Source organism: Passer montanus, unplaced genomic scaffold (genome assembly GCF_014805655.1).
Source record: "Passer montanus isolate IOZ18808 unplaced genomic scaffold, ASM1480565v1 scaffold21, whole genome shotgun sequence".
NCBI classification, from domain to species: domain Eukaryota; kingdom Metazoa; phylum Chordata; class Aves; order Passeriformes; family Passeridae; genus Passer; species Passer montanus.
Window position 1 is genome coordinate 12,923,581 of NW_024366703.1, and position 13,328 is coordinate 12,936,908.

General features: G+C 40.6%; 1 protein-coding gene across 2 annotated transcripts in view; it reads right to left on the reverse strand.

Annotated features, from left to right (window-relative positions):
• Positions 1-13,328, reverse strand: part of SHTN1 (shootin 1) — a 54,335-nt gene that overhangs the window by 12,352 nt on the left and 28,655 nt on the right. Inside the window, exons 9-14 of one of the 2 annotated variants that reach the window (XM_039709319.1) lie at positions 7,564-7,710; positions 6,085-6,238; positions 4,929-5,034; positions 3,379-3,461; positions 892-1,004; positions 149-202 (exon numbers count right to left, since the gene is read on the reverse strand). In XM_039709319.1, coding sequence (XP_039565253.1) covers positions 149-202; positions 892-1,004; positions 3,379-3,461; positions 4,929-5,034; positions 6,085-6,238; positions 7,564-7,710 — 657 coding nt within the window. The remainder of the gene's footprint in view (positions 1-148; positions 203-891; positions 1,005-3,378; positions 3,462-4,928; positions 5,035-6,084; positions 6,239-7,563; positions 7,711-13,328) is intronic. The other variant, XM_039709320.1, reaches the window with a different exon arrangement.

Below are 13,328 nucleotides of genomic sequence, written 5' to 3' on the forward strand. Positions count from 1 at the left end.
TCCTTAAGTCAAACCAAAGTCGAAGGTGGGATTGGGGGATTTGCTTCTATGGCTTCAACCCAAAATGCACAAGTTTCACAGTTTGCACAGAAGGCTCTGTCAGCTCAAAGAGAAGAAAATGAAATATAATATGAAAGTTTCCTCTTACCAGAATCCCTTTTAGCTCTTTCATTGCACTTTCAGAGGGCTTTGGTGTTTCTGGCTGTAAGCAAACACAACACAGAAATGTTAAAAGTCACATGAAGTGGCTCAGGACAGACTCTGTACCTGCAGACAGACCTCACACAGGGGCTGCTGCCCAGGCCTGTGGCTGTGTGACATTCCTCTGTGGCACAGGGCTAACATTCCATCTATTTCCTTACTCAGATGAAGAGAAAAGCCTCAGCTCTCAGCACTGTGAACCACAGACTACAAATAAAGATTATGCTTTTGTGAAGGAGGTAAGCAATGTTCCACATTCAGGTATTAGGTGTAAGTGTTGCATAAAAGAAAAACAGGAAGGAGGTAAGCAATGTTCTACAGTAGCCACATTCAGGTATTAGGTGTAAGTGTTGCATAAAAGAAAAACAAAGTGTTAATGCAGTCTACTTGTTGATCATCCCCTTTAACCACTTGAGGTGTTCTCTCTGTGCTTTTTGTTTCTTACCAGCTCTTTGTTTACAAGCTTCTTTTCTGTGTCAAAGAAACTGGCCTTTACTTACTTATTGCTGCCTTCTTTTTTTTTTTTTTTTGTTTTGCAGGAATATGCTGCTCTAATTCATTTTATGCAAAATAAAGCAAAGTAAATGAGGGGAAGAAAATGTATTCTTCTGAATGTATAACAGAAAAGTTTATTTTCAGTGTAAATTACTGTACTTAGCTAAAATTATTGGTCTGCTACTTATTCCAAACCTTTGTTTTAGGCCTGCTTGATTGGTTGACTGGTCTCAGGTGAACTCCCTTTTTAATCCTGTCCATCATTTCTTCCACAGCTTGCCTCTTCAGATCTGTAACTTCTTCACCTGCTAAAAAAGTCAAAGAACAGATCACATTTCAGACAGGAACTGCAGAGAAGTGGTACAAAGATAATACCTGTTAACTTATCAGTGTTCTAAATAATAAAAGAAAAGACCCTTAACATACCTGAAAGGGGAGGGGGGGAAGAGCACTTAAATACTTGGAGAAATAGGATTGATGCTATTCAAAGCTGCAGCCTTGTACCTTATGTAACAGGAATTTTAAAAAGACTTCTGCTCTTTCACTTGTCAGGGTACTATTGATGATTCATAGAAATGAGGTTTATGTATTCTAAGCTGATTTAATGTCAGGCTTTAATTTCACAAACAGGCTGTTTCAAATATAAAAGCTTAATTGGTGGTGTGGCATAGAAATCACTCATTCTAAGTCCTTAACAGGGGTTAAAACAAGACTCAGGTTTGATATAATAATTAGATCAAGGAAGAATTTTCTCCCTTTATTTTTATTTTAAGGACAGCTCAACTATTAAGAGGAAAAGCAGTTTATATGTAATTGAAGAAAGGTCAGAACTGTTAAGTTTACTAACAAATAATGAAAGAATGGGGAGTTGAGAACTTAAGAGTGAATTTCATGGTATTTCCTGCAATCACTGCTTGTGACAGTCTCAACAAAAAGGTGTAATCAAAACATATAGGATGCTTCAAGGTAAGGAACCCTGACAAATCAAGGCACCATAATTGGACTTCTACTGAAAGATAAGATTGACCCTTCATCGGAGATCTCAGACAAGGTCATCTCTCTAACTATTCTATCCAGACCAATCATTTTGTTTCTCTCAGACTGATAACCAGTTCCCAAAAATTCCCCCAGGGACCTGCCCAAGTCACTCCATTCCTCAGTTCCTCACCTGAGAATGGGAGGAGTAATACTCTCTTTCCTCACTTCCTGCCTGTTGGTTCCATGCAACAATCCAGCCTGACTTACATACCATTACTCTGCTAACAGCAGGGGGTTTTTTAACAGTTATATCCTATAATTTCAGCCAGGTTCTCTTCTTTGTTTAAGTGGCAGCAAATGAGTTAAGCAATTCACTAAAAACAAACTCCTGCTGTTTCAGAAGGAAGAGAGAAACAGCAAGGAAACCCTTGGTTATTTAACTGGCAATGCCTGTCTAACTAGCCCTGACTCCTCAGGCACTCACAGTCATTTGCAAATCTGTACTTAACTCCTGTTCTCAACCTACTAAGTTTCCAGCTTCCATTAACAACAATAAAATGCAATTTCAGCTGTTACTTTGCATGCAGAGCCACCTTAGTGCAAGACTGTTTTGTTTTAGGTTTTCAGTGTTATTAAAGGATTAGAATTACAGTCAGCTCTGAGTGGTAATTTCACAAGATATGAATTGAAGGACAAAACCTGAAGTATTTAACAAACAAGCTCTGTGGAGAGGCTCTGGACAGAAGAAATTGCCATGTGGAAGTTCAGAAATTTCCCTGTATTTTGCTAAATATAACCTACTCTCTGTTTAATGCTCATAGCTTTGGTCTTCTGCCTCTTCCAGGTAACTTGTGGAAGCACAAAACCCTGCACATGCTGCAGCTCAAGCAGGAGGATTAGAACTTTTCTCCAGTTACAACAAGTGCTGGGTGCTCACTTGAGGCTTTTGACCTGCAGCCTCAAAGACTGTGGATTTGAGTTCATACTCAAATCCTTTTGGAAGAAGTAAACTGGATGCTGATGTCCAGTTCAGTTGTGGAGGCAGAGGTGCCTATGAGGACCACACAAATTTACTTGGAATCTCAAGGAGGTTTGCAGTAGAATACAACAAAATGTTTCATCTGGAAGGGCCCTGCAGTGACCATCTGGTCTGACAGCCTGACCACCTCAGGGCTGACCAAAAGTTAGAGCATGTTCTTAAGGGTCTCAAAAACTAACAAGCTTGGGGCACCAGTCACCTCTCTGGGAAGCCTTTTCTAGTGTCTGACCATTCTCACCATAAATAAATTCTTCCTTATGTCCAGTCTAAGCATTCCTTGATGCAGTTTTAAACAATCCCATGTGTTCTGTCACTGGATCCCAGGGAGAAGAGCTCAGCACCTCCCTCTCCCTGTCCCTTCCTCAGGAGCTGCAGAGAGCAATAAAGTCACTCCTCAGCCTCCTTTTCTCTGAACCAGACAAGCCCAGAGTCCTCAGCCACCCCTCCTGGGAATACCAAAGCTACAGTACCAAAGATACCACTTCCCATCTTGGTGCACAAATTCCAGGGCTGCAATCCCATTTCTGCACTGCAAGGCAGAGGAATGTGCTGGACATGGAGAGCTGTACTAATGCTGACAATCAAAAGCATCTGAACCACCATCTTTATCCCTTTCCTGCAGTCCAGTGGATAACCCACACAGCCTGAGAAGGGATGAGCCATACCTGACTCCTGCTGAGGAGGTTTCTCCTTCTTGCTCACGTTGGTGTTGGAGTGAGATCTCTTGCGAATCATTGACATGAGAGACCTTGAGGGGAAATGAAACTGCACATTGTCACTCTGTCCTGGGTCCCCACTGTCACTCTGTCCTGGGTCCCCACTGTCAGAATGAGCCTGCACATGACACACCACCAGCCTGCTTATACCTGATTATACAGCACTTACAAAAGACTCATTTAATGGTTCTTGAATGCAGATGCACTGAATTACCCCCCACAATGCCTCCCATCAAAATGCACCAGAGAAATTTATTTCTTTTTAACAGACATTAGGCACAAATCAAAACACTCCAGATTTGAATATTAAAAGCCAGGGTCTCATTGTGACACACGACAAACAGAAGCTGCTCTGGCATAATAAACAGAAAGAAGAGCTGTAGATGTTGAAGTATTGTTCTGCAGAGGACACTTAAATATGGTGATCAGTATCTCCTCACCATTTCCACGTTTGTGATCTTCTTATGGTGTCAAATAATTATCCCCTCACTATATTCACAATGTAAAAGTCCACAGCAGCAAATGATTCATCTTCAAGAACAAGTACAAGCTCCTGTGCACATCTGATGTGCCAGTGAGGCCAGTCACTCCCTGCTGAACATCATTCCTCACACAGTAGAGTGACATCCTTGCCTAAAAGGTCAAAACTCTGCCCCAGAAAAATGCAGCACCCAGTGCCTATGTCCTAAAAGTTTAGTTTCTAAAAACAATGCAAGATGCAAAAAGGGATTAATTCTCCCCAGTAATCACATCTATTAATGAGTTTAACACAGTAGTTAACGAGACTCCTGGATGTCATTTCTATTGCAGAAGGCAGCAAACTGTCATCAAAGTCCATTTATTTTTAAACCTAAGCAGACAACATGAAGATTAGCTGAGTTTTTAAAATTAACTAAGCACCCTTTAGTGTTTCGTTAATTAATTTGGGTCTAATGCCTGATACATCAGCATAGACTGGTCATCCTCTTTTGTAGTCCTTTGTAGAAATCAAGCCAAATTTTGATAATTTTGCCCCAAAATGCTTGATGACTGGGTGGTGATTTTCATTTGTTATTTTTTTTTCCTCCTTTTTAACTTATGAAAGTAATTGTGGGAACTCAGTGGAGTCTGCATTTTCATCATCAGTATCTGACATGAAGGGACACACAATAATCTAATATATCCTTTGGTTCAAAGGAGTTTTCTTGGCAATAGAAAGCATTTCACAAGTCTATAATTACAGCTATCAGGTGAATAGGAAAAAAAATAATCTCCTAAATTTAGGGGAGACAGGTATCCCTCCTCCTCCAAAATCACAGCCTAGACAATCTGTTAGGCTTGGCAAGGCAGGCGCTACTCAGAACTGGTCTGGGGGCAGGTGGGGCCCTGAGTGTTTCCTGCAGCCCAGGAGCCCCTGACAGGTTTTTCCTTTAAACACACTCTTCTGCTTGGATGCCAGCTGAGGGAAGGAGCTGTGCTTCTGCAGAGAGCACAGCCTTGCCCGGGCTGGGGGCACTCACCGAATGGGGTTGGGAGGAGGAGGAGGAGGGAGAGGCGGCGGAGGAGGCGGCGGAGGAGGCGGGGCAGGATTTTCAGACTGCTGGATTCGCTTCTGAAGCTCATCAACTGCAAAGAAACAAACCACAGTCAGCTCTTGGGCTCTCTTATCCTCTCAAAAAACCAGCTCTGATGGTTTGAGAAAAAAAAAAGCTCTACTGATTAACTAAAGAACAAACAAGACTAAACCACACAACTGCCCAAAGTCCATTTTTTGACATTTTCTACCAAGAACAATGCACAGGATTCCCATTAGAACAGCTGCCTCCAACCTGAGTTACTACTGAAACTCTCACACAGGATTCTTCATATAAAATGATAGAGCAGGGAAAACTCGATCCATTTCTGCAATGGTGTATCTGAGGTTGTATTTGAGAATGAACTAACAAGAGATCAAAGAAATTAACAATTTTAACCTCCACACTTGTCTCTGTCTTGCTGGTGGTGTGGGCCTTCCCCACAAAAATGGTCAAAATTGGGTCGTGGCAGAATGTATTTTTTTCTCTCCTGTTTTTATCTCAGACCTAAAATGTGGAAATTGCTTTTTTGCACTTGAAGTGCTGTCAAATATAATTAACTGGGGAAGGGCAGAAACAGAGAAAAAAAAAGTCCTGAATTTCTTTTAGTTACAGAAAACCTTAGCAACTGTTTTGTGTGCAGTAGGTTATGGCAGAAGTAAGAATATGATTTCCAAAGTGGATATGGTTCTTTGTTCTTGCAGTGATGGATTCAAATTAAAATTGCAGTATTTTAAACTTGCTTTTAAATTTTAAAAGGTAAAACAAATTAAAAATCAACTGAGTCATGTTGAAGTCCAGGTATAATCTTTTGTGTCTTTCACACAGACACTTATTCTCTTATATTTATCCAGCTGTAAGACTCAGGGCAACCTAACCACAGATTTTTGTTCCTTACAGAAGTTTTACAAGGTTATTCCTTCACACACATTTTGGACACAGTTGTTCTGCAGCTGAAGGAAGCTGCTGTACTTTGTCTAGTGAAGCAAAGGTCTGGGTCACTGCTACAAAAAAGCTTCTAGGGTCTCAAAGGTAGATCTGCACCAACCATCCCATACATGTACACCTTACCCCTAAAATTAAAGTTATTACACAATTTTACCTGAGTGCTTTAGGTCCCTAGCTTTTTCTTCTGCATGCTGACACTTCAGCTCCAGTTCTTTTTTATCTTCCTCCAAAAGTTCTAGTTGCTGTTTAAGGCGACTAATCTCCTTATGCAGTGACTGATTCTCTAGCTGCTCTTCTAATTCTTTAATCTGCAGTTGGCAAACAAGAGCATTCGTCACAATAAAAGGCATTTTCTGTCATTTTCTGTCCTCCCATTGACAAATAACCCACAAGGAATAGTTATGCCTGAAAACATCATGTTATAGTACAGGAGTGAAGCACAAGTCCCAGAAAAAGGAAAATTTTTGAATTTTCTCTCATTTTTGAATGAGAGCTGGAAAGATTCTTCTGAGATGTCAGAATTTTCTGTAATGATCCCAACTTGCTTTATCTCTTCTTTAAAGTATGTCTTTAGCTCCAAAGTACTTTAGCTTTACATTGTTCCCTTTTCTTTTTATAGAGGAGTTTTTATCACATAATTAATTTCAGAACATTTCCTCATTTGAAGCACGAGAACATTGACATTTTTGTTCTTTTACTGCTTCCACTGACAGGCTCATTATTTAAACTCTCTTGTCTCAACTCATGCAGATGCCAGTGGAGAAATTATGGAATATCTGATTCAGAGGCAGCATTTAGATGCAGAGTAGCAGTAACTTCACAGCTCCCTAAATATATACTTCTTGCTCTAGACTTCAGAGTAGCCAAAGATGCTGAGGTTTTCTATGAACTGGAAATGATTCTTCCAAAATACTCATACAGAGCATTTGAGATTGCATAGTCTTAGTACTGCTGCATTGATGAAAGGACAGGAATTGTTCACCTATCCCTACTCTTACTCAACTAACAGCATTTTAGGAACAGGCCTCAGGGCTAAACAAAGCTCATTTTCAAGTTTTCCTGGGAAGCAATGGTGATTTCTCCAAGTAAAGAGATTGATCTAGTCTCGTTTCTGGGAATAAATTTGTTTATATCCTATCAGTTTAGATCATCTCACAGCACGTTGCAGATTCACCCTACACTTCCCTGCTCCAGTGTGTCTGTCTGGCTTTCCACCATCCATTTGTTCAGCAAGACCCAAAGCACTAATGTGCTCTGCCTACCTCTCACCTCCTGTTCCTTCCTTACACCCCCAAGACACCTTTTGTATTACTCAATGTCCAAAATATGCTCTTGCCATCTCTCCACTTAATGGAACCTGACTCACTGCTTGTAACTGCACTTCACTGGCACTCAGAATAAAACACTTGCCTAAACCAGAGCCTTGAGGCTCAGGAGCCTTTCAGCTCTGTACTCATCTCTGAACAGTGACTCAGATGAAGGGAATCACAACCTCCTCTGAAATTTAGTCTTGAAACTTGAAGCTCTTACAGGGATATGATCTCAAGTAATTCTGAACCTAAGACACAGCACTCCTTAAATTCAGGAGGTTTTCAAAGACTTCCAGATGGGATGAAAAGAAATTCTGTTTTACCTTTTGCTGGTGTTGAAGCCTCTCTTCTTCTAATGTGTGGGTTAGCTTGGCATTGTCATCCAAAGCCTTCAAAAGCTGTTGATCAGGAGCAAAATTTTGCAGAAGCAACTGACTCTGCCTTTTCATCTTGTTTTGTTCAATAAACATCTGCCAAAACAAGCCCACACCCAACAAAAACAACAGTTAGGCAAGAACAGTCTGATGCTAAAATGGCAATTGGAAAGAAAATGAGATATTAACATTGTGTTAATGTGGTTGAGATAATGAGGAAGAAGCTGAGAAGGAAGGGGAAAGGAAGTTTGAGAGCAAAATTCACAAGAGCTAAGCTCACACTGAAAGGAACCAGGTGTTTGCTCAGAACCACCCACTGCTACACCTCAATTACCCACATGTTGGCAGCATTCAGAATTTAAACACATCTCTCAGTTCTGTTTGGGAAATGGGAACAATATGAGCCCCATTCTGGGAGCTATGGAAAGACTAAAAGAACTCTAGGTGGAAGAGAAAATATCTATGAATTCACAGGCTATCTCCTCAAAGACATCTGCAAGCCTTGGCATAAAGCCACTCACTTGAGGGTTAGCTGGATATGTGAATGATGGAAATTCATTTCTTCAGGAAACGAGTTTCAGTCCGTGTCTGTGTAATCAGTGTAGGTACTTGCCCTGGGGAAAGGCTTTTTAGGACAATTTCAGCCTTTTCGCTCTGATCCTTGTGTTCCTTCCTCTTACCAAGTTATATTTTTGATGTGGCAAATGAATAAATTGCAGGGGGCAGGCAAAAACCAAAAGGCCTAGAAACCTGACTTTAATAAAACAATCCCACACATCTCTAGGCCTCACTTACGAGGTGCAGAAGCTGTCAGCATATGCAGCTTCCCTGTGAGATCTGTTCCTCCCAGACTATTTAGGAACTAGGAAAAAAAAAAGATTGCTTCCCAACAAAACAAAATTCCTAGTGAATTTGTTCTGCACCTTGACATCTCTTTCAGGTTTGCCCCCAGGCAACAAGGGCTTCCACTCGACAAACTCAGCTGTGCCTGTTCTTAGAGCAGAAACAGGGACTGGGTCATGCTGAGGTTTCATGTGAGTGTGCACAGGTCAGCAGAACAGAGAGCAGCCTGAGAATGCAGGTACTCCCTCAGACTGCAAAAACACTGTTGTAGAGCTCAGCAAAATCAAGGAGATATTTTAAGAATAAAGTATTAGAAATACAAAAGTGCTATGACACCTTTTCAGATTTCCATTCTGTTTATTCACAAAACAGAATTATAGATACAATATATGGATTCTTCACCTCTGGTGCCACTGCAATGCTCTGTGATTTATTTCTTTTAATACAATTAAATATTAAGTATGAGCTGATGCTTGTGGCAAGCATTCTTTGCCCAGAGACTTCATCTGAGCTCTGTGCAGACAGACTGAGAAAACCACTGACCGTGCTGAACTTTTACCTCCCTCGCAGCCTGTGTGACCCTGCATGCCAGGAGGAGTCCACTGATGCAGCCCTGACACCAAGGAAACCTGCAGTGAACACTCCACTGGGCAAAGCTCTGCCATGGGGGCAGGCAGCAAAGGACTGGAAGCATTTGATGGAGAGGAAATGATGAACGTGGGTGCTGGTGCTGCACATTGTTACCCAGCAAACTGCTGACAGTGCAAAGGCAAATGTGCACTGGACATCAGCTCCCTGTCCCCACATTCTGCCACATATGCTTATCTTATCTTTTACTGGAAGGGCTGTGGCAAAAACAATTCAAGGGCAAGAAAATTTCAGAATCAAAGCCATCCACAACATGAAGGTTTGCCTTTGTACTGCAACTGATTCATTTAACACTTGGGAATATTCTTAAAAGAAACAGCATCTTTGAGCATTATACTTGAGAAAGGCCTCTAAATCACTGCAAAACAACTCAATACTGTCTCAAAGTTTTCTTGTTCCTGTCAAATCACTCACAGAAGTTATTTAACCCTGACAGAAAATAACCTCTCTCCAGAAGCCAACTTCAGCAAACATCACAGTTTACCCAGTGCAACTTTCAAAGCAAAGTGAAAACTTGGAATTTTTTTTAATTTTGTTTTTCATCTGGAAAATATTTTAAGGTGATCAATTCCCAATTTTTATTCACCACGTTTCTGCCACTAAATCCAACCAGAGTTGTTCCAGCCTGAGGGAGCAGAAAGCTGCCAAAACAAGAAGAAATCAAGTAGAACAACTTGATTTCTTCAACTTGAGCAGATACTTCACCAAGTGTAGAAAATTCATATTCACTTTGTTTCATGTTCTTCTGCAACAGAATGATAAAAATCCTTTTGAAGACCTGGATGAAAACTTTTTCATTCAGAAGCTTTCATATAAAGTCCTGCATTTTCAATTAGCTTTATAAATTGCTTTCTTGATATTGCAAATATTTTCCTGCTCATAAATATGAAAGTGTCAAAAGAAAAAAGGAAGTGTACAAAGAAAAAAGTTTTGATTATAAGGTAATGCTGCAATCAGACACATGGGAACCAAATTCTCATAGGGAGTCCCATCCATCTCAGAAGTTACTTACATAATTTCTCAAAATGCCAACATATTCTAAGTGGAAGGGACAAAACCAGACAGGACAGTTGTATCAAGCAAGCTGGTGGAACTGATTCCAAGTTTTTGGGAGGCTGCACTATTTGACATAGGACAAAAAAGATCCTTGCAAATTAATTCTAACTTAAAATTTAAAAAAAAATCAATTTCTGCTTCAGCAGGGCGGAAACCTGCCTGTCTGCACAACCTTGAATATTAATTAAAGTGACTGCTGAAAGGGCAAAACAGCTAGTAACAAGATTATTTGGACTAGGTGGAATTTAACCAATTGATGGATTAGTTCCGACTTTGCCACCTGCTAAACAATTATCTGCAGAGCATCCCAATCAATGCTGGAAACACAAGCCAATAGTGCAGGAATGTGCTGAAAACCACAACTGCAGCTGAAGGAAACCAAAAAGAAAAACAATTTGCTTACACTTATCAGTCTTATTTTTAACACCACCCATTGTTGTGCAAACCAGTTACGTATCTTCCTCTCCCTGAGTTTAGTAAGAGAAGCTGCAAAGTACAGGAAATCTGGGAGCAGGCCACTTTCCATCAGAGTTTTCATAAGAGCTGGGAAGGTGGGAAGAAGGGGGTGAAAATAATAGAAGGTTTTCCCTCGACCTCAGTGAGGCCACAGCTCATTCTCAGCCCCCTGCTCTAGGCCCTTACCCGACAGAGCGTTCACTGCAGCTGTTTTTTGTTTACAGCAGGGCTGAAAAAGGAATTCTTCCTCATTAAAAAAGTTAGAAAGCAACTCTGTTAGTGTCAAGTCCCTGAGAACACCAAGCCTTGTTCAAGTAAGGTTCAGGATAAAACTGGATACTTTCCAACCAACCTTTCTCCCAGGAGCAAAACAATGACAAAGGCAATTCTTTAATATCCATGTGTGTGGCTACACTTCCATCTATGCATCCTTTGGGTATCTGAGCAATAAGGTTTTTGTCTTAGTTACAGTTTAAGGGAGAAAAATGTCCCAATACAGCAGGTGTTGTTCTAATAAGGTAATCAATGGCTGCATAAAGTAAAATAAAAATCAGTGGCATGCTGTCCATTATATAGAGAGTAAAAAAAAAGGTAAGTAGCAAGGCAGAGTCAAACTTGGGAAGTGTCAAACAGAAGAGAAGATCACCCAGCTGAGCAGCTGATCCTTTTTTCAATCCTCAGCAGCACTGCCCCATCCCCTCCACAAGCTACTGAGGAATCAGTGAGTCCCAGAGGGGTTTCCCATTCACATCTGTCACAGTTTGCAGGAGCTGATGCCATTTGCATTATGTGTACCCCAAAGCCTCACACCTTGTGTTCAGACCTCAACTAAGTCCCAAGAGAGGTAGGATCAAGGTATTTGTATCTCCCCAAAAGAAGAGGCTGTTTGAAGTATTTTATGTGATGGGGAGGACAGCCACTAAGTGGCTCTAAAATTAGGATTAAAATAAAACTCCAGGTATGGTTTTCAGTTCAATGGCTAATCAGGAAAAAAAAAAAACAAAAACAAAAAACACCAAACAACAAAAAACTCCTTTAGTGGAGCCAAAGTCTAATCTAGTTGTATTAAGTGAGCAGTGTGACCATGAAAAAGAACATAGACATAACATGGGTAGCCAGAATCACTCATAGATGGTTCATAATATTTCTGACCAATAAAGATAAAATCCAGTTGATTTCAGTTACCTGGCTAATTGCCAGACAGCTTCTGAAGGGACTGTTTTGAAAGAGCTACAAGCTGCAGCATTTGTAAGTTTTGTGGCTCAAAAGAAGAGGTCTAATTCAGTCAGAATGGGAGAACTAGAGTAGATGAGTTAAGCCTATTTTTTGTCCGTTGTTTGCCTCTCACCACAGAGGTGCTTGGAGCATGCACTTTTGAGTGTGAGCAGACTGTGTTCCCATCAACAATGTGACTTCCTTAAAAACAGACCATTATTTATTTTACCAGCCCGGTTCTCTACAAAAGGGTTTCTCAAGTACAGCACTCATTCTTCACTTATGAGGCATAACTGCACAAAATACAAGGGAAATATAATCTCTATTGTTATTTATTTCTTAATTTCCTGCAGTTTTCTTTTTGTCACGGTAGAAGCATAGTGATACATTCTATATTGCTCACAGCCTTACAGCATTTAGACATCTAACAGATTCAGAAGTAGATAATACACCACATGAAAAAGGAGGAAACATTTTCAAAACATCTTCACTTTTTTTCCCCATAGACTAATTGCCTGAACAAAAAGAGTTGGGGGTGGGGGGAAAGAAAGAGACCAAAGAGTTTCCTAGAGCATACATCTGTTACCATTCCCCAAGCCTCTTCCCAGGAAAAAGCTTGATGAAACAAATTAGAATTACATCATGCTTCAAAAGTGGTAACATCCAAGCTCAGGAGAATTCAAGTACTAACTACTTATGTCTCTTTAATTATTAATCCAGTTCAGTCAGCTGGACTGCAAATTAATTATCTTCAGATACCAGTTGCAGTTGAACTATCCTGGGTAAAGCACAGGGAGTGGCACTTGCAAGCACGGAGTTGCTTCTCCAGTGCTGGTTTTGCAGTATCCACTCACAGATGTAATATGTTAGTGCAAAAGTCCTCAGAAATTAACCAAAAGGTCACAAATGCATCTCGGGAAGAGGTCTTTGGGAGCTCATGCCATCAAGATAACCAAACCATTGCATTCAACCTCATGAGTAGTGCAGGCACCTGCTAAGAGTGACAATGGTTCTCCCCAAGTTGACATCCACCTTTTATCTTTCACATGGGAAGATTCAGTCCCAGAGTGAATAAAGTAAGCTGTGCAATGGCCCAGGTATGGGATGCAGGAATTTTAAGGAAAACAAGTTAAATACACACATTTTGTTGTGCAGTAGTTACTTAAAAGCACAAGCAGCTGTAGGTTGGTGTAAGCACTAAAGAGGGAAAGTCAAAGAAAAGATGAACGATGCACATTAGAGATTCACTGAACTGTTTTAATTCATCTGGATCGTATTTCCTCTGAATGCAGCCCTTCAGCTTCTTAACTGCAAACTATTTTACAGGTTATCATAAACACTTGGGAAACCTTTCTTTTCTTTTTCCAGTTGTGCATTTTGAGCAAAAAGCCTGTACGAGCCTCAGAAGTGAAAGGAACCCCAAGAAACTGATCAGCAGTTTGACACTTCATTTCTATTTGTCCAAAATACAGAGGGCAGGGAAAAAATCAGCTCCA